At 40.2% G+C, this 20,065-nt stretch overlaps 1 protein-coding gene across 10 annotated transcripts in view; it reads left to right on the forward strand.

Annotated features, from left to right (window-relative positions):
- Positions 1 to 20,065, forward strand: part of CPLANE1 (ciliogenesis and planar polarity effector complex subunit 1) — a 54,676-nt gene that overhangs the window by 26,627 nt on the left and 7,984 nt on the right. For 5 of the 10 annotated variants that reach the window (XM_083465625.1, XM_083465623.1, XM_083465629.1 and 2 more), the window contains 21 exons: positions 197 to 515; positions 1,403 to 2,321; positions 4,371 to 4,516; positions 4,634 to 4,791; positions 5,909 to 5,985; positions 6,543 to 6,625; positions 7,444 to 7,524; positions 8,372 to 8,552; positions 10,314 to 10,604; positions 10,718 to 11,446; positions 12,049 to 12,218; positions 13,323 to 13,437; positions 13,826 to 13,906; positions 15,148 to 15,199; positions 15,772 to 15,870; positions 16,234 to 16,332; positions 17,215 to 17,313; positions 18,472 to 18,590; positions 18,732 to 18,927; positions 19,239 to 19,483; positions 19,599 to 19,680. In XM_083465625.1, the coding sequence (XP_083321751.1) occupies positions 197 to 515; positions 1,403 to 2,321; positions 4,371 to 4,516; positions 4,634 to 4,791; positions 5,909 to 5,985; positions 6,543 to 6,625; positions 7,444 to 7,524; positions 8,372 to 8,552; positions 10,314 to 10,604; positions 10,718 to 11,446; positions 12,049 to 12,218; positions 13,323 to 13,437; positions 13,826 to 13,906; positions 15,148 to 15,199; positions 15,772 to 15,870; positions 16,234 to 16,332; positions 17,215 to 17,313; positions 18,472 to 18,590; positions 18,732 to 18,927; positions 19,239 to 19,483; positions 19,599 to 19,680 (4,341 nt within the window). Of the gene's footprint in view, positions 1 to 196; positions 516 to 1,402; positions 2,322 to 3,565; positions 3,653 to 4,370; positions 4,517 to 4,633; positions 4,792 to 5,908; positions 5,986 to 6,542; positions 6,626 to 7,443; positions 7,525 to 8,371; positions 8,553 to 10,313; positions 10,605 to 10,717; positions 11,447 to 12,048; positions 12,219 to 13,322; positions 13,438 to 13,825; positions 13,907 to 15,147; positions 15,200 to 15,771; positions 15,871 to 16,233; positions 16,333 to 17,214; positions 17,314 to 18,471; positions 18,591 to 18,731; positions 18,928 to 19,238; positions 19,484 to 19,598; positions 19,681 to 20,065 lie in introns of those variants that run through there. The other 5 variants (XM_083465627.1, XM_083465630.1, XM_083465628.1 and 2 more) reach the window with 5 other exon arrangements.

Consider the following 20,065-nt stretch of genomic DNA (forward strand, 5'->3'; position numbering starts at 1 on the left):
GATGAAGAAAACAAAGTGGACAACTAACTTATCCGCAAAAAACCACCCCTTCCTTGGAAAGTGGTGGAATGTTCAAAGGGTGGAAATGTTCAAAGGGTCATATGTTATTTGAAAGGCATTTTGTATGTATTTGTTTACATATACTGTAGTCTCTGTAGAAAAAGCATAGTAACAAATCTCATGTCTCTTTGATTAGGTCCCAACAATGAAGAAATAATGTCTGTTGTAATACAGGCTTCGCACAAAGTGAATATGAAAACATTAAAGCGTGTGATAAGGAACATAGGACCCCATCAAAGAAGCATCTGGGAGCCACCAGAAGAGGAGACACAAGATCCTGAAGCTTATTGCTATGATAGATTTTCTTTGGGAACTAGTCTAAGCAGAAGCACAATTTCAGATCTGGGAAACTCTCAGGTTTATAGTGATGCTGAAACAGCAGACTCAATCTCAGAAGCTTTGCTGATGGAAGAAACAAGAAGGCACATTTCTTCTCAGATGCAAGAACATCACAAGTATGAGTTTATGATACCGCTGAATATAGTTCATTTCACCTTCCAGCCCTTCATAGCCAGTTAATACTTGGGCAGTCGAGAAAAGTCCAATGTAACTGCTCCGCATGGTTAATTGGAAATAAGCTGCACTGTATTCAGTGGAGTGTATTCCCAGGTAGGGGTGCATTGGATAGTAACAAGCAATTCTGCTTCTGTAGCTCCATCAGTGTGGGAACTACATGGAAACTTAGCAGAGTAGTAGTAGTAATTATTATTATTATTATTATTATTATTATTATTATTATTATTATTATTATTATTATTATTTGTAGCCTGCCCAACATTGTGTGAGTCTACTGTCAGCCTCCATTGATTGAAAAATGTTGTTTCCCTACCAGAAAGACATTTTAAAAATGTTATGAAATGATCATATTAAGGTATAATTAATAATCCTTTCAGTTTCAGTTAACAATTGTGATTCCATATGGAGTTGACATTAGTTTGATAGCTATACAGTGGTACCTCTGGTTACGAACTTAATTCGTTCCAGAGGTCCGTTCTTAACCTTAAACCGTTCTTAATCTGAGTTACCACTTTATCTAATGGGGTCTGCCACGGCTGGCGCACAATTTCTGTTCTCGTCCTGAGATAAAGTTCTTAACCCGAGGTACTACTTCCGGGTTAGTGGAGTCTGTAACCCGAAGTGTTTGTAACCCGAGGTATTTGTAACCTGAAGTACCACTATAATTGGTGCAGGACTATTTTCATCTGGTATTCTAATAATAGTGTAAGGATTTCTAACGCAGAACCTGTGGCTATCAGGTTGGTGGCCCTCGTGTTTTTCAAGAAAAAGAGGTCATTTGTTAGTTGATTGCCCTTTCTAATCTGTTTGTTGTGATTTCTTTTAGAGAAGTGTCCAACTGTGCAGGAGAATTGACTGGATGCAATAGAAGTACTGAAAAGCTAAAAGACTTAAATGTAGAAGGGAAAAGTATTATAAAAGAGAACTGCAAAGACTTAACCAATCAGCATGTTTTGCCTCTAGTCGGTGAATGGGAATTTGAACGTGATGATGACGAATACGTTAAGTTTTTAGATCTCTTTTTAACATACATGCTTGAAAGAGATCTGATCAATCATAAAGACTCTATGATTCCTTTTCTGAGGAGCTTTTCCACACTCCTTAGGGAACATGAACTCAACTCTTTCCTTTTTGATGTTCATACAACACTGAAACGTCGACAGATCAGAAATAAAGGCCAACAAGTTTTTAGGGCTGGTTCTTGCTACGCTCCTGTTTCTGATCCCAGTGCTGCTAATCTGGATCCTTTGTGTGATGATAAGAAAAAGGTTTCTAATAAACCATCTGTGCTTGAGACTTCTGTTTGTGACTCAGTGATGAGACTCACTGCAAGAAGAGGATTATTTGGTCTAAGCCAGCAATCAATTTATGGTGCACGAGATTCCTGTAAAGAAAAAACTCTTGCGCCTGTATTCACTCAGCGTTTGTCTGAACAAACTTCTTCCCCCCAAACAGCTCCTGTTCATAGATATATCTACAAAGCAGTTCAGGTAACCGATATTCTACAAAGAACAGAGCCAACTCCAGACATGAACTTTAAATTTAACAACGTAGCTCGCTTGCTTGAATGGATGATCAGATGGTCTGATAGAAGACTGCTTTATGATCCCATCTCCACAGAGCCATTTCAGGAATGCCAGCCAATGATGCATGTTAAAACATCTGCATCTGCCATACTTACATCGTTGTGGCTTTTAGAGCAAAATTTCTCCAATGAATCACAAAATCAAAATATCCATCTTTGGGTAAGTAAGAGAAATTAAACCCACCAGGTTTGGTTGCTAGCTAATATGCATCAATGTACAAATAAAATCTGGATACAGAAAGACCACAAATTTAGAGTGGACATTTCCTAGCTCCAAATACTTGCCTTGGGAATATTTGCACTCTTTATCTTATTTTAAATGTAACTTCTCCCAAATGTAAGAATCTCCCAAATGTAAGAATCTCATTAATAATATCCATTGTGAGAAACAATGTATACAGTCACTCAGACTTCTCCACAACTTTTTGTATGTATTAAGGGGGAAAAACACTTTCTAAGCTGTAGTGTAGTTGGGGGGCTTTAATTTATTATTTGTTCCACACTGTGCCATATTTAGGCTGCAAACCTATTCACACTTTCTTGGGAGTAAACAACACTGAACTCAGTTGGACTCATTTCTGTGTCGGGGTGGGGGATGAATTTAGAAAATGTGACTCATGAAGCAGACTCATCAGACTTGCATTTCCTGGACTGATGTACGAATCGGACATGGGTCATTTTCAGAATCCACACTCCTAACAGATCCCACAATGAGCTGACTTCTAATTGTCCAGTCGGCAACCACTTGGAGCAACTAGTGCACACAGTTCTCGCAATGTGTTGGAAATATGGGTACAATTCCCCACCCCCCAGGAGTGGTAGAAAATTATGATGTGCTAAACTGTCTGTACAATTTTCTTGTATGCTCCCAGTTGCATGTATTAAGCCCTGTTCCATCTTGAGAGAGTAGCACAAGGCAACACATGCTGACTGAACATCAGAAAGAACTTTCTGACAGTAAGAGCCATTAGAAAGTGGAACATGACCCCCTTCGGAAGGTGATGGACTCTCCTTCCTTGGATGTTTTGAAGCAGAGGTTGTGTGGTCATCTCTCATGGATGCTGTAGTTGAGATTCCTGCATTGCAGGAGGTTGGACTAACTATTAATTCTAGGATTCTAGAATTGTTTATAAAAAAGGAAAGCAGCGTCACCAACAGGGAACATGAAAATACTATAATGTTCAGCTGTATCTTTAGGAGACAAAGTGGATAATCACATATTTCATGAGAGACATATTTTAGGTGAATGCACTGTAGATAGGTCTGCCTCAGTGTTGAAATATAATTCAAAATGCTTACAGCAAATGCTGTCATACTTTCTTTGTTGTGGATTGCATAACATGCTTTTATGCTGGCTGAGTGTTTAGAATGTGAAGTAACTGCCTATAGTGCCGTTGCTAGGAGATCACAGACATTCCATAAACATACAAGTTCTTTCTGTGATTCACTTTGACTGCCTTGAAGACCTGAGTGAGAAATACTAGGGCTATGGTATTTATGTAATTAAAGTTTTGACATGTAATATTTCTAATGTATCTAAATACAGTGGTACCTCGCAAGACGAAAAATGCGCAAGACGAAAGAGTTTTCTATTTTTTGAGTCGTTCTGCAAGATGAATTTCCCTATGGGCTTGCTTCGCAAGATGAAACGTCTTGCGAGTTTGTTTCCTTTTTCTTAAAGCCGCTAAGCCGCTAATAGCCGTGCTTCGCAAGACGAAAAAACCGCAAGACGAAGAGACTCGCGGAACGGATTAATTTTGTCTTGCGAGGCACCACTGTACCATACTATATGAACAATTTGGCTTTGAACTCATTGCTTTGCATTTAATTTGAGAAGTTTAATAATAACTAAGTAGAGCAAAGCCTTGTATAAAGAACAAGTTTGATACGCTTAAGATGCTCGCAGGAACAAATTTGGTATGGGAGGGACATCAACTTCAAACTCTATCTAGATCTAGTAGCATACAGCAAGTTGTACTCCACTGTTAATGCCACAGAGGGGAATCTATATCAGAAGTCCACATCCAGTTCTGTGGATCCAAATTGGTTGCCTGCTCACCATTCTTCTTAGGCAGGCAGATCTTCATTGCTAGATAAAGGCATTAATGTATAGAGAGAGATTGTGGGGCATTGCTGGTGATGAAACATTATTGCTAGTCATGTATTTACATAGAAATTATATCTGTGTTCTGTTTTGTTTTGTGTTTAGAAACGACACAAACAGTATGCTTCAGCTATTAGAACCAAACTAGAGAAAGACATCAGTGTGGATACAGGCTATTCTCCATCAGTTGGGACTCCAGTTGGTATCCAAGATGGACATGCCTTTGGCGAACCTTTTGAAAGTCTTTCAGGGTAATAATTGTTCAGTCTCATGTAAGAGCTTAGAATGTCAGGAGCTGGAGCATGATGTTAAGAAAGGCTGTCTACAGTCTGAAGTCTTCAGTTCTTGCAATCTTTTCCCATGTATAGGACCTTACATGAAAAGCAGTCTGAGAAGAAAGAAATTAATTTCAAGGATCATCCTTTGACACGTGGTGTGGAGATTGAAGAAAGAAATCCTGTCAAACTTCTGACAGAAGAAATAGGGGGATACATATCAAATGAAGATGTGACATCTGAAAATGAAGGTTAGTTAAATTTAAATTAATTAAAATAATTCTTTCTTTTTAACGCAGGTGGCGCTGTGGTCTAAACCACTGAGCCTTCTTGGACTTGCCGATCGAAAGGTCGGCGGTTCAAATCCCCACAACGGGGTGAGCTCCGTTGCTCTGTCCCAGCTCCTGCCAACCTAGCAGTTCAAAAGCATGTCAAAGTGCAAGTAGATAAATAGGTACCGCTCCGGCGGGAAGGTAAACGGCGTTTCCGTGCACTGCTCTGGTTTTGCCAGAAGCGGCTTAGTCATACTGGCCACATGACCCCGAAAAACTGTCTGTGGACAAACATCGGCTCCCTCGGCCAGTAAAGTGAGATGAGCGCCGCAACCCCAGAGTCGTTTGCAACTGAACTGTCAGGGGTCCTTTACCTTTTAATTCTACAGATATCCACATACATAATATTACGTTGCTATTTTACACAAATTTTAATACAATGCCTTCCTGTAACAAAGACCTATATATCTGCTTAAACTAGTAAAACTGCTAGAATAACACAAAAGCCTGCTGTTTCTCCAGAATTCATACTCTAATATTCAGCCTCTAGCTATGCTTTTTATCTATAGTTAAAGCCTAAGCCAGTTGCTTACAAATAGTGGCTCTCACAGCACTAAATATAAAACGTGGCTGAGAGCAATTGGAGGCACATATTGTTCATATGTCAGTTAAAAGGAAGTGGAATGAAGGAAAATAAAGGGCAGAGGAAGCCCTTGGCAGTTTCTAGTAATGGTAGTGGGGGGTTAGTGCCCCTGCTCCCAGTATATCACTGTACAGTAGGTTTGAGGGGAAGGCTTGGGAGAGCTGGAAGGAAAATAGGAAGTGCTCTTTATTCCTTCCCCACTCCTGAAACACCCTATCCCACAAGCAGCCAGTACAGTACTGCCAGGTTCCTGCTCCAGGCCATTTAACGTGAGTACTCTTCTTAGGATATTTTGTAGCAGGTCCCACTGGCCTTGAAATATACACACTTTTAAGGGATAATCAGTTGATAATCTGCATGGAGCAGGGGTGTTTACAGCTGGGAAGGGATGGCAATAGACTGCATTGTTCCCATAGTGATTTAGTTTCTCTTTATGTGCCTTTTATTTTAAAGAGCATGAAGATCCGTTTGCAGTTTCAAAGAGCCCTACCATTTCTGTCAGCATTAAATCGGTACAACGAAAGAAAGAGGCAAGTTACCACAGCAATGAGTAAAATATATTCACTTGAATGTGCACATTCTCTTATGGTTGCCAGAGGTCTCTAAGCAGGCTGCATTGCATGCCCTAAAGCTTGCAAACAAATAATACCTAAACTTCAAAGTCTTTGCTCTTTTCTGCCTGTTGAGGCTCAGTCTGTTTCCTGTGTCAGCTCAGAGCACATCCTCCTTGGGATCTTCACCTTACCTTCTGTTTTCTCTCTCTCCTGAGTTTTACCTGGATATTTTCCATTTAACCGTATAAAACCAAAAAGCTCATTTTTTACCTCAGCAGCTCCTCCTTTTCCCACTCCACCCCCACCATCTTTTTCTGCTCCTTCTGGGTCTTGAAGCAGGTCTTAAGAATTTCCCCACCACTAGTAACAAAGAAAACCAGACACATTTCTAGTGCTGGGCACTCATCAGTGGAAGCCGTAAGGATCCAAGCAGTCACCATTGGACTGTATAGATTTAAATAAGATGTTTCTGTATGGCAATTACAGGCTGACATGCTCAAATGCACTTAAAAGCCTTTTTTTTTTAATTACAGCAGCCGTCTGTATCAGATGTTGAATATCCACAAGAAGATCCATTGACGGAAACATTGGAGGAAAAATTTACCAAGCTGGATAAGTGAGAGAAATTATATCCTTAATTTAAAATAAAATAAAATTGTGCTTTAACTCTATTCTAGTTTAAGGGAAGTTTAGATACCTGACATTAAATTCATCATCAAAGAAAAGGATGTACTACTTAAAAGAGCAGTTTAGTTTTATCAGACTCCTGCAGATTTACATGAATCTAAACTAAACTTTTTTGAAAACTTTTTTGCTTTGGTATCTTGGCCATTTGTCACTTCCTTGTTTGCAACGGCCCCAGTCCAAAAAAATCCAGTTAATTTGTACAAAGAACTGTATCTCGTGGAGATTCCCTTCCCTCCTCTTCCGCTTCCTCTGATTTTATTAGAACTTTCAGTAAAGTATTTCCTGGGACATCTTATTGTGTCACTTTTCTTCAGATGTTGCGGTGAAAGTTGCAGTCCTTCTGCTTGTGCAAGGACTTCCACTCTCCCAACAGAACTTCCTCTCCCTGTGTCTCTCCCAAAATTGTCTTCAGAGCTTTGGCAGTGGAGTGGGTGGCAACCTAGAAGAGAATTAGGGAGGTCACAGAGGGAAAAGATGGAGGAGAAATTCAGTTGCACTAGTCTGAACAGAACTATTTCATTTGATCCAACAAAGCAGGCCAGCTTTTATGAGTATATGACATAATTCAGACATTCCACCCCCACTTGAATATGTGGGGCCAGCAAGCACCCTCTGAATTGGCCGCTTGTGTTTTAAGTAGGATCAAAGGAATAAAGAAGTATAACTTCTCTTAAAATAATTGACATGCATTCAAATCAAGATACCTAATGTGATGAAAAAATCCTGATATATTTTTTCTCTCTACAGTATTTACCATACAAAATGCGAGACAACTCCCAATAACACTCCATGCTCATTTTGCCCTGAAATGAAGTCAGAAACTACTAGGTAAAAGAAACTAAGAAGCTCTTTTTAAATATTAGGCATAGCATAAGGTCATCTGTCACCTTAATCTTTAAAAACACTTTTGGCCATTTCATGTGAAAAGTTGAAGTTATAATTAAAGATACGTTGGCTGCTTCATAAGTTTTGCAACCCATTGTCTGGTACTGCATACAGGTAATGGCTGAGCAATTCAGTTTACTTTTGAGCCTGGATTCATAAGGGTTCAGTCAGATAACCTGCTTTTCAATGTCAGTGGCACTCAAGGCAGGGGATTGAGTCTACCAGCCCAAACATTCTAATCAGGAACTATCTGCTTGATTTTAGGTTGGTAGATGTTTAAGGAACTGCTAGGTATTCTAGGAAGTACTACTAATACTAAATTCCAAATTGAACTCCATTTCCTTGTGTCAATATTCATTTAACATCTCATGTCTTACCAGCATTAAGGATCAAGTATCTTAAGTACAGCCTACTTTTTCTGTCTTTTTCACAGTGGTTGATTAAAGTAGCAATTTTGTTTTTAAAGAAAAAGCTATTAGCCATTTTGAGCCTATAAAAGACAGCATGGTATTGTATATTTATAAGCACATTTCTAATTGTTAATGAGAAAAATCACTAAAAATATTTTCTAGTCTACTGTGTTAAGTATGCAAATGACAAGCTGTCAGACAAAACAAAACTCTTAGCCACATCTTTATATTCCTATAAATAGCCATAGTTACTGTCTCCAGCAGTAGAAAGATTGGGGGCAAACACTATATCAGATTAGGAGTATTTATGTGAAGTGATCAGAATCTAGGTATTTTACAAGTTAGTTTGTCTCAGGTATATTTCCCCTCTGCTTTTGCAGCGTACAGCTTGCGGTCTCAGATGAACGGGCTTCTTTCACTGCAGTGTCAAGTGTTCTTCCAAGTAGTCCTCTTGTTCCAAAGAACGAAGAAGTTAACACTACTTTACCGACAGAACAACCACCAAATGTTTCAGATGCTGTTAGGCAAATGATGCAAGATGAAATGTTTAAATTGGTTCAGGTAAAAAATATTCATTATGAAAAAGTGCTCCAGAGCCTGCTAGAATTTTTCTGGGGGACATGTCTGAAACACTTACCGTATTTTTCGCCCTATAAGACGCACTTTTTCCCCTCCAAAAATGAAGGGGAAATGTGGGTGCGTCTTATGGGGCGAATGCAGGCTTTCGCTGAAGCCTGGAGAGCGAGAGCGGTAGGTGCGCACCGATCCCTCTCGCTCTCCAGGCTTTGCAGACCTCTCCTCAAGCAGCGGGAACGTTCCCGCTGCTTGGGGAGAGTTGCCGGCATGCCGAAGCCTGCGTGCGCTGACCTCAGCGCGTCCAGGCTTCGCGGATCTCTCCCCAAGCAGCGGGACCGTTCCCGCTGCTTGGGGAGAGTTGCCGGCATCCCGAAGCCTGCGCGCGCTGACCTCAGCGCGTCCAGGCTTCGCGGATCTCTCCCCAAGCAGCGGGACCGTTCCCGCTGCTTGGGGAGAGTTGCCGGCATCCCGAAGCCTGCGCGCGCTGACCTCAGCACGTCCAGGCTTCGCGGATCTCTCCCCAAGCAGCGGGACCTTTCCCGCTGCTTGGGGAGAGTTGCCGGCATCCCGAAGCCTGCGTGCGCTGACCTCAGCGCGTCCAGGCTTCGCGGATCTCTCCCCAAGCAGCGGGAACCACCGCTGGGCTCCCACGGCTTGCAGAGAGCTGCCTGTTTGGAGGCTGGGGTCGGGGGAAGCTCGGGCTGCCCCAGCCCCGCGCCTGGGGGGGAAATAATTTTTTCCCTTTATTTCCCCCCAAAAAACTAGGTGCGTCTTATGGGACGGTGCGTCCTATAGGGCGAAAAATACGGTATAGCAGAAGAAGTTCCTTGTTTGTTTGTGTACATTTCACTAATTCATCATGTTGTTCCTCAAAGGGGGTTACATACGGTACTCGGGCAGCTTCTGGGGCAGACACAGATGGGGGTTCAACTACTCGCCTCCCCACATATTTGTTTGATGCAGGGAGGGGGACTGTGGCTACTGTCCTTGCAATACTTGCCTGTGCTTTGTGCATTTGCATGAATCCTATGCGATCAGGGTTCCCTGTAGGCACTTTCAGCTTTATGCACATAGGAACTTCTTTCCAATGCTCTGCTGAATGTTAAGAGGTTGGGTTAGAGCTGGCGGCAGCCCACTTGGGAGTGGGGCGAATGGGTACACTCCACACTTTAAGTACAGTCAAACCTCGGCTCCTGAGGTTTTGGAACGTTTCGGCTCCTGAACTCCAAAAGCCCGGAAGTAAATACTCTGGTTTTCGAACGTTTTTCAGAAGCTGAACATCCGATGGGGCTTCCGCTTGAGTGCAAGAAGCTCTTGCAACCAATCGGAAGTGGCGCCTCAGTTGTTGAATGTTTTGGAAGTTGAACGGGCATCCGGAACGGATTACGTTTGACAACTGAGGTTTAACTATGCACATGAAGGAGGCGTTTCTGAACAGTGTGGGAGTCTGATGTGACTTGAGATGATCCGTTGAGCAAGACTGTGTACTGTTTCATTTATTATATATTGGTGAAAATTCTGCATCTACTATTGTAGTACTTGCAATAATTGCGCAGGACAAAACTGTGCTTGTGAAATATGATGTTCCTGAGCAGAATGCTTGGTATTATTCAGCTAGTATTATTTCACTAAAATATAGACACTTTTGCATTCCTAGATAACCTCACTTTGCTGAGTCAGTGCAATAGAATAAGAATATTATGAAGTCGTGGGTTTTTTTAGTCATGATTTCGGTTTATATTCTAGCTGCAGCAGATCAACTTTATGAGCCTCATGCAAGTAGTAGGATCATCATTTGCCAACTTGCCAAATATGTCACAGCAGATGCAGCAGTCACAGTCCTTTCAGTTGGGAAGAAACCAGGCTTCAAACACTGGCAGCACTGATGTCAATAGGATTCCTCCAAAACTTGTAACGTATGACTTACCAGTAAAAGAGATGACAACTCTAGAAAACAGTAGTGATGTCACTAAGAAAAACGCCAATTCCCAGGAGAAAAACAGCTTGCATTATCAAAGTCATAATGGAGATACTTCAGTAAGTAGAGAGTTGCACTTTTAAATGTAAATTTATAATTCATTTAGGGTCTCATCTATTACATTAAGTCAATGTCTGTTCACCTTGTGACAGTATATTTTTCTCTCATTTAGAATCCACTGCACATCAGTGATTCTTCAAGCTTACCAGAGTGCCAGACCAATGGAACAAGCCAGATTCCACCATTTCAAAACTTGCTTCATCAGGTTCCAGCCAGACCATTACCTTTATTATCAGTTTCCCTAAATGCTGAGAAGATCCCCAAGCTTATTCCAGTTTCAAAACCCTTAAATAATGCAAGTGGGCTTCCTTTGCTTAAACTTAAACCTGACTTTCAGTTCCAGCCACTCAATATCTGCCCAGTAAAAACCCCAAAAGTTTTCAATGGACCATTCCCAAAACAAAGAGAAGCCTGGGGTGTACCTCCTCCTCTGGTGAAGAGTCCTCAAGGTGTACAGATGCCAGAGTATAAAGGAACAACAGAACACCTAAATTTGAACAACTATGATCAGGCAGGCCATTGGTCAGAAACTGTAAATAAGGGTCGGTCCAACCATGTTAATTTGGATGAATATGAGAAAAAAGAAAATATGGCGCCTTCACAACACCTTCATGCACATTTAAAGGCGGAGAAGCCACTGGTTGACAATGGGATTCCCTTGCATAAAACTTACCAAAATTTTGCACAGATTCCTTTGCTTTATCTGAAGCCCTACTCGCAATACAAGCATCCATCTGCTATGCCACCTGCGAAACTTTCGGAAAAGAACTTTGATTCCATAGACCCCTTTTCGCAGACAGGAATGCCATTGCTTTACACTAATTTACCTCCACTCACCAAGGTAATTGATTCTATATAAGCATGCATAAAGATATCTTTTGAAAGTTTTTCTGTTTCGGTCAGCCTGTCTAGACACATGATTTGGTTATATCCACTCTGAAATTTGCTTCAGATGTTTTATATGTTTTGTTGTTTTTAGATGTTATGTTTTTTATTTTCATTTGTATTTTTATTACTGAACTGTTTGCTGCTGGGCATCCTTTGGAGGATATCGACTTAAGAAATAACAAATATTTTAATTAAATAATTTAACCTTTCCTTTAAAACAGGGATGGGGAATTGGTGGCCCTCCAGATGTCGCTGACTTTGACTCCCATTATCCTTGAGCAGTGACCATGATGGCTGTGGCTCATTAGAGCTGGAATCCAGCAACATCTGGAGGGGCACAGATCTCCATCTCTGCTTTAAAAGATGTGCATAAGAATTAAGTACGTCTTAATAAACATTACTCCTTCCTTTGTTGTTTCCATTTACATTAGTGTGATTTGAATGTCTTTCAGTATTATCAGAGTCTGACCTCTTTTGCTTTTCAAAGTCATCATCCAAATTGGGAAAAATACATTATTCACATAATTATCAAATCCTGCTTTCTTTCCTAAACAGTTTCAAACACCAAAACTCATCCCACTTCAAACTCTCATTGCATTTGAGCAAAGCCGCCAGGTTGTCCAAGTCCCCCACATTGGGGTTAAAGACCATCCTGAAAAGATTCAGTTACTAAAAGCTAACTTTAAACCGCGTGAAGTGAGACAAGATATGAATAATAAAAAAAGGTAAGAACAAATAGTACTGATCATACCAATCTATCTAAATGTGATCATATCAGTTTGGGTGAACTTAATGTAAGAAAACTAAGTAACTATGGGCTGATAATAAATTACAAAACAAATATAATTTATCCCTTCTAGTTGTACTGGTTCAGAAACAGTGGTTTCTTCTGCCAAATCAGAGGCAAGATAGCAAGCTGACTTTAGTCTGGATTATAGGATCCACAGAAACTTCATAAACTCTGGTTTGCTGTCTCTTGTTCCTTTCAGCCCACCAAGCTGAAACCAGTCTTGTTTCTTTTGTTATTTTACATGTTTTGTTTTAAAGAAGACTGCTTTAGCCCCACAAGTTCCCTGCTTCTTTTAAGAAGTGTGGGAGTTGCCTCTGACCCCTAATGAGCCTGGAGAGGAACTACTCACGGTAATTCTATCAAATACTGAAACCTCCATAGGCATAATTCACTGTGCGAAATACCACGTGGAGAGGCAGGCAGGGTCTTGTGGTCCAGTTTCATGGTCATTTGAGTGTGTATAACTTGCCCATTTTTGCTTCCTTCTTTTAAACATGCTCTTGAGACACAAAATTAATTATTTGTTCTGGTCTTGAATGAAGTGGAGGTCTTCTCACGCTCATGTTGTCATATGTAGTACCCTGCCCCAACAATTTGGTACCCTCAGGCAACTGCCAGGGCCCCAGCATCCCAGCAGGATCTACCAGCACAGGCACATGCCTTGGCCCTCCTCACACCAGTCAGTTGGATTTGGGAAACCATCTTTCAAAAATCTCCCACAATTCCCTGGGACACTGCACTCTTCAACCCTATGGGAACCTCCTTTTGTATCTCTCCTGTATCTCTGTTGTACTGTGGTATTAAGCGGTAAAAGTAAATAAAACAGCCACTTCCCAGCTGCCTGCTGCTGTTTTCAGATGAGTCCATTCTCAGGGAACACCTGGACATATAAAGAGGCTTGCCAGGTGGTATTTGTATTTTCTGCGAGTCCCTTGACACAAGTGCCATCCCTAGGTTGCTCAGTTGATGGACTTTGCAATTTGCCTAAATACAAAGAGAGAATTATCAGAATGTTGTTAAAATGCTAATGTAATAATAGGCAGAGGAGGCGTGTCAAGAAACAGATCAAAGAGAAGCAAGAAAGGAAGAAAGCAACTGTGACTTTTCAACAAGATGGCTCCATTGTTTCAGCTGATATTGTAGAGCAAGCAAAGGTACAGTGATACAGCAATTCTGACTTGTAATTATATTGTTGACTGTATTATTTGCTTTAATGAGCACTTCCAAGCTTTTGGTATTCAGCAAGAGGGATTCAAACACATAGCGGGAGATTTAGATTTGCAGAATTGAAGTGCTCTTTTGCCCTAGTGCAACAAATCCACTATGAAAAGGCAACAGACTTTTTGTGGTTAGGAAAGTAACGAGAAAATTCACTGAAAAGTGTGGGATGAATGAATTACTAACTTGAAGACCCTGTGAGGAAATCAAGTCCAAAGCTTATTGTCATATAACCTCCCTGCTAACAAATCAGCACAATTGCTCAGGAAATAGGTCTACCTAAGCTACCACCCATGTGAACATGTCTGCATTTCTTTTCCTTAGGTTTCGTGTGACATTGTCATGCCAATAACAGCTCTGGAGCAGAGGAAGGGAGAACAAGAGATAGGTGCAGCCAGTGAAAAGGTTAACAACAACAACACAAAAAACTATACAGATTTAGTATAGAGTCTCATAGTGAGAAAAGAGCAGCTAAATGCTGAGCAGAAATGACACTGATATGATAATAGGTCTGATCCTGGGCAGGGCAGAAAAGGAACCAAGGGTAGCGCCTCCAGAGCAAAGAAATTCCTAATAATAATAATAATAATAATAATAATTATTATTATTATTATTATTTATACCCTGCCCATCTGGCTGGGTTTCCCCAGCCACTCTGGGCAGCTCCCAACAGAATATTAAAAACACAATCAAACATTAAAAATTTCCCTAAGCAGGGCTGCCTTCAGATGTCTTCTAAAAGTCAGATAGTTGTTTATTTCCTTGACATCTGATGGGAGGGCATTCCACAGGGCAGGTGCCACTACCAAGAAGGTCCTATGCCTGGTTCCCTGTAACCTTACTTCTCGCAGTGAGGGAACTGCCAGAAGGCCCTCGAAGCTGGACCTCAGTGTCCGGGCTGAACGATGGGGGTGGAGACGCTCTTTCAGGTGTACTGGGCCGAGGCCATTTAGGGCTTTAAAGGTCAGCACCAACACTTTGAATTGTGCTTGGAAACATACTGGGAGCCAATGTAGGTCTTTCAGGACCGGTGTTATGTGGTCTCGGCGGCCACTCCCAGTCACCAGTCCAGCTGCCGCATTCTGGATTAGTTGTAGTTTCTGAGTCACCTTCAAAGGTAGCCCCACATGTTCCTGCCTATTCTGAGTAGGAGGCAAAGACAAACTTGGATGCTGACTTGTTAAAGTTAACTCTGGAGAAAGCAAAAGGGAAGGCTCAGCCGGGAAACCCAGCCAGATGGTCAGGGTATAAATAATAAAATTATTATTATTATACTCTGGCAGAACGATTATAAGACTTATTCTATGAAGTAAGCAATGTTAACATACATAATTTTTCAGTTGTGTATCTAATAGATCTTCCAGACAGGATGGACTAATCAGAACAAAACCTATTTAATTTCCTTCCCTCACATGCTTCCTAGGTATATTTTAAAACGATGATGGGAATCACAGAAGCAAATCAAATTTAAAATAATAATTTGTAAGAAAGTTATAGAAAACCATGTATGATCTCTTAATCAAAAGGAGTTGCCCACTTATCTGTTTCTTATTTAAACCTAATGTATTGAAATAATATTAGTATCTTGAAATATGTTAGCAGAAGTTGAACCTATATGAATTTAATCATATTTATTCTTCTGTCAGGATAATCAAACAGAATTCAGCTATGACCTCAATGATGGTGGGTCCTTACTGAGTGAGTATTTCAACAAAGCTGTTAAAAATGGAAGATCCAGTTATGACCTGTCCATTCTATTGAAATATGAGGTTGTATCCAACTAAGTCCTACTTGGAGTAGATCCATTGAAATGAATTAATTTAGTCATACCCGTTAATTTCTATTGGTCTGCTCTGAATAGGAGTAAGATGGAACACAACCCGTGGTATTTATCTTGAACGACAGTGATATTTAGCATGATCTAGTAGATACAAAGAACTTTGGAATGAATAGTCAGTCATAACTTTACATGCATTCACTGCTTTTGTGGATTCATTTTGAAATAAATCACTATTTCCTGGCATCAGTTTCCTATCTGTAGAATTGTGATTATATTTATAATGGATATAAGAGCAGGATATAAGAGCAGGATTCACCTAACGTACCTACATATGCAAAAATGTTTCTTTAATCTTTATTAAATATAATTTTAGGTTTTCTTCATTTTTAATTGTACAGCTGAGACAATGAAATTAGCAAAAACTATTGAAATAGTTTTCTTCCCCTACTAATTTTGATGTGGATAGTAATTATGTATTCCTCCCTCTTAGACCCAGAGGCAGTTATTTCTTCAGCAGGACTACATTACTTAGCTTCTGTAAGAAAAAGAATTTCAGATCTTCAAGATGCCTCTACAAATACAGATCCTGGTAAAATAACCTGCAGGAAATTGTTATGTTGTTGTTGGTTTTTTAGCTTTTGCAGCTAAATCCCTTTCCTCTAAGTTAATTTATATTGGATTATCTCCTAGCAGCACAATCCTATGCATGTCTACTCAGAACTAAGTCACATTGAGTTCAGTGTGACTTCTGGGTGTATTTAGGATTACAGCCTAAGAACTGTGAAAGAAATAGCAATCAATAATTTCTGCAGTGTTAAGCATTGTGTATGAAATTTGTCCTCTTCAGACCAAGTCCTTCCACCAGAAATAACCCTCCTTCAATAAGTAACAGAATGTTTTGTTTTGCCTTTCTGTTGATTGATCTTGATTTTACTTTTTCTTACCAATCAAGTTAATAAATCACATCAAGATGTACAAACGGTCTCAGATGAAATAGTTTCTGAACCTGATAAAAATCAAACAATCACCGCTGCTTCGGCATCTGTAACAGGTGTGCTTCCTTTCAGTCTGTTTCTATGAACTGTTTGTTTGTTTGTTTTTCAAATGTGTTCATTCTGGGTGGGTTCCACTTTTCCTGAAGTCTCCTGGGATGACTAAAAATTTGCTCTGGGTGTTGGAGAATAGTGTGGGAGGTGCTGCAGGGGACTAACCTTTTTTGAAGATTGGCCACATTGAGTGTTTGGACCATATGTTAGTGCATGCACAAATCTGTGGTGCCATTGTTAGAAGGAGAGGAACCAGGAACTCAGGAATGCAAGACTAACCTGCTGGATCAGACCAGTGCCCCATCTAGTCCAGCATCCTGTTGTCACAGCAGCCAGGTTTCTTCCTGTTTTCCAAGAATCTCTGAAACATTCTAATAAGGGCACCATACCAGAGAGAGAAGGGCCCTTTGGAAAAATAAAATGTAGCGCTATAATGTCACCTTGCTTATGAGATCTGAGGATGGGGTTCAACCTATTATTAGGTGTGGTGTTCAACAGCGCCACCTGCTGGCGAAAAATAATTTTTGGAAAGTTTCTCAGCATTGCCCTTTAATAAAATAAATTGAGGAACACCAAAACCTGCTTGGGAAGCCAAACATGCCCTACAGGTTAGCCAACCCTGGTGTAGGGTAGAGGAAGAATTGGCAAATGAGTAGGCAGATCTGTTGAACTGACAGTCCGTGAAGGGACTCCTCTGGATCCAACCAGGTACCTTTAAATTTATCTTTAATTTCTTTTTATCTTAAATTAATCTCCAGGTAATTCACTTGCTCTCCTAAGGCCAAATTATTCAAAATACTCTCAGAAATCCCTGTATTTTAATAAAGAATAGAATGTGCTTTCCTGCTATTGATTCATCTTGACTTTTATTTATTTTATCAATCAAGTTGTTAAACCTTTTGAAGATATGCAGACCATCTCAGAAGAAATCGTTTTTGAATCTGGTAAAAATCAACCAATCACTCCTGCTTCTGCGTCTGTAGCAGGTGTGTCATCGGTCTGTCCATGTTGATTTTTTATATGTGTACATTGTATCTTCCTTTAGAAAAGAAACTTTATTTTACTGATTTAGAATTCATATATATCTATAGTATGAGACTGCTCCCCCCCCCAGTTAATATGAACATAAAGTTCATGTTGATTTTTATTGGCAAAGAAATGTTGATGAACCACGTTTTTCACTTACGTACCCTCTTTTATTGTCATTTGTTTTTCAAAGATAGCTAAGAAGTTAATATTTAGTCTTTGCCTTCTGTGAAAACCTTAGAAAAAAACTTTTGAGCAAATCTTGTATTTGTATTTCATATGTTATGATTAAGAGCGAATGGACTCCCCATCACACATCATGTTGTTTTCTGCTGAGAACATGCTTGTGGAGGAGAGGGTTTAATTTTCCCATTTAATTTTCTCAGTCTTTGAAAGCAGTCTTTTCTCCCTTTGAAGGCAGTTACAGTGGTACCTCGGTTTACGAACTTAATCCATTCCTGAAGTCCATTCTGAAACCGAATCCGTTCTAAAACCGAGGCGCACTTCCACTGTTTGGATTCCGGTTTTGCGGACTTCGCAAACTGAATAGTTCGTCAACAAGGCTGTTCTTAAACTGAGGTACCACTGTATTTGCCTTGATAGGTAAAGGGTTAACCCACTCCCCCAGGGCTGCTGCTCCAAACAGAATCACAGGTCCTCTGTGGTTGCTTTTAACCAAAAAAAGGAAGAAATACTGAGCGCTCCAATGATGCATTTGCTGCATCTAGTGCAGTTATGCCCTTGAAAACCTAATTAAAGTTTTTCTGATGGAAATGAGCACCATTAGTCAAGTAAACTCTGCCAGAATCCCTCTTCTGGGGGAGACGCATGAGGCTCATTCCCACTTGTAGTACAGGGATAGGGAACCTGTAGCTCTCCATGTCTTGTTGGACTCCAGTTCCCATCAGCCTCAGCCAGCATGCCCAGTGGTATGCGGGAGACAATATGGTAACTAACCCCCACTTCTCAGCACAGGAGGAAAATACCTTACTGTCATAGCATATTCAGGTTTTCAATGTTCTTATCAGTCCTATTGCTACTGTGTCCAAATATATTTTCCAGCATTCCTGGATATTTACTACCCATGGTGACTTAACAATTTCTTTTTCTTCACACAGAGCTTTTACCTGCAAGTGTTCCCCCGGCGTTGCCACCAGACTTGTACTTGAACCTTACTTTCCCTGCTGAATCAGGAAATGTGTCTTTACAATCCTCATCTGATATTACATCTGATTTGGTAAGTTATGAGAAATATGTGCTGATGATGCAGCAGTACATAGATACAACATGTGTGTTATATTCATGCATCCACTGAAGGGGGAGTAAGTTCACTACTTTCATTTAAAAATTTAATATTGATCTTTTTGATGTGGTTTAGACTGGACGGAAGTTTATCAATGTGATTGATATAGAAGATGGTGATCTTCTGAAAAACTTGCCAGATATTTCTGAGTCGGTTCCAAAACACATTGCCACTCAGCCTATGAAGTCTGAATTCCCAGCTTCTGCAAAATTGCATCACATGGCAGCATCTGTTACCAATATAGTTCCACCTGAAGAATTTGAGACAGAAGGTGAACAATTTTCATTTTATTTCAAAATATTCGCTTTTAAAACCGGTTCCGTTTGATATTGTTAATTGAACAATTCCTCTGAGAATGTGCACCCCTTCAAAACACACTTTAAGTTCTTCCTGCAAAGCTGTAGCTTTCATTGTTGTATATTGTGTTTCTTTCTTTTTTTATTTTTTATTATTAGAGTTTCCATAATTTTTATAACAACGAAAACAAAACAAGACAATACAGTAAAACACAACAAACATTGTTGTATATTGTGTTTCTGGCAGTTAATGGAAAAGCATTTTCCCCTCTTTTTTGATTCAAAGGCAATCTTCTTCAAACCGAATCACCACAAGTGCCACCTAAGCCAGCAGAGACAGAGATTCCTGGTGATCATCTAACATTGAACCTCCTGAATGAAGATTTCAGCACTACTTCCTCCACAGGACCATTAGCCAGAAAAATGAGCAGGAAGCACATTTCTGCCAAGCTACAGGAAATGGATAGGCAGCTACTGGCCCTACAGAACGTGGCAGAAAGGATGGAAAAAGAATTTAGCAGTACTAAACTGGTAGGTTTATGTTTTATATGCTTCCTTCTGCTCAAAACTTTTTTGCGCCTGTGTTAAAGATTGGATAAATATTTATGTTTAAAGTGTGGCTTTGTGATCTCTCTCCTTTTTTCAGGTTGTGGACACTGTAGAAGATGTAGGTACAGGAGAGGATGACATCTCATTCTTTGCCCCAGGTGTTAAAGTTTCCAAAGAAGGTGGGTCTTGTTGGTTCTGCTGGCTGATCTATGGAAAGTTGAGAATAATTGTCAGCAGCAGGAGTGGAAGGGATGTGGGCTCAGGGTGAGAATGGTAGGATGAGATGGATGGAGAGAGGTTTCGCTGGATAAAATATTTTGAAATGAATAAAACAGTGTAGGGAGCATTGGGGAAAGGTAAAATAATCCAAATGTATCAAAATATTGCAAAAATAAGGAAGTGTCTTATGATACCTTCAAGACCTAATAAATGTATTGGTTCATTTCATGCATCTGAATGAGACTATCGCCAACAAAAGCTTATGCCCATAATGAACTTGGTAGTTGGATAATTCCCTAAGTCACACAGAGCAGATCTATGTAAATTTAATAGACTTAAGTCCAT

The sequence above is a fragment of the Podarcis liolepis genome (assembly GCF_965112155.1).
Source record: "Podarcis liolepis genome assembly, chromosome: 11".
NCBI classification, from domain to species: domain Eukaryota; kingdom Metazoa; phylum Chordata; class Lepidosauria; order Squamata; family Lacertidae; genus Podarcis; species Podarcis liolepis.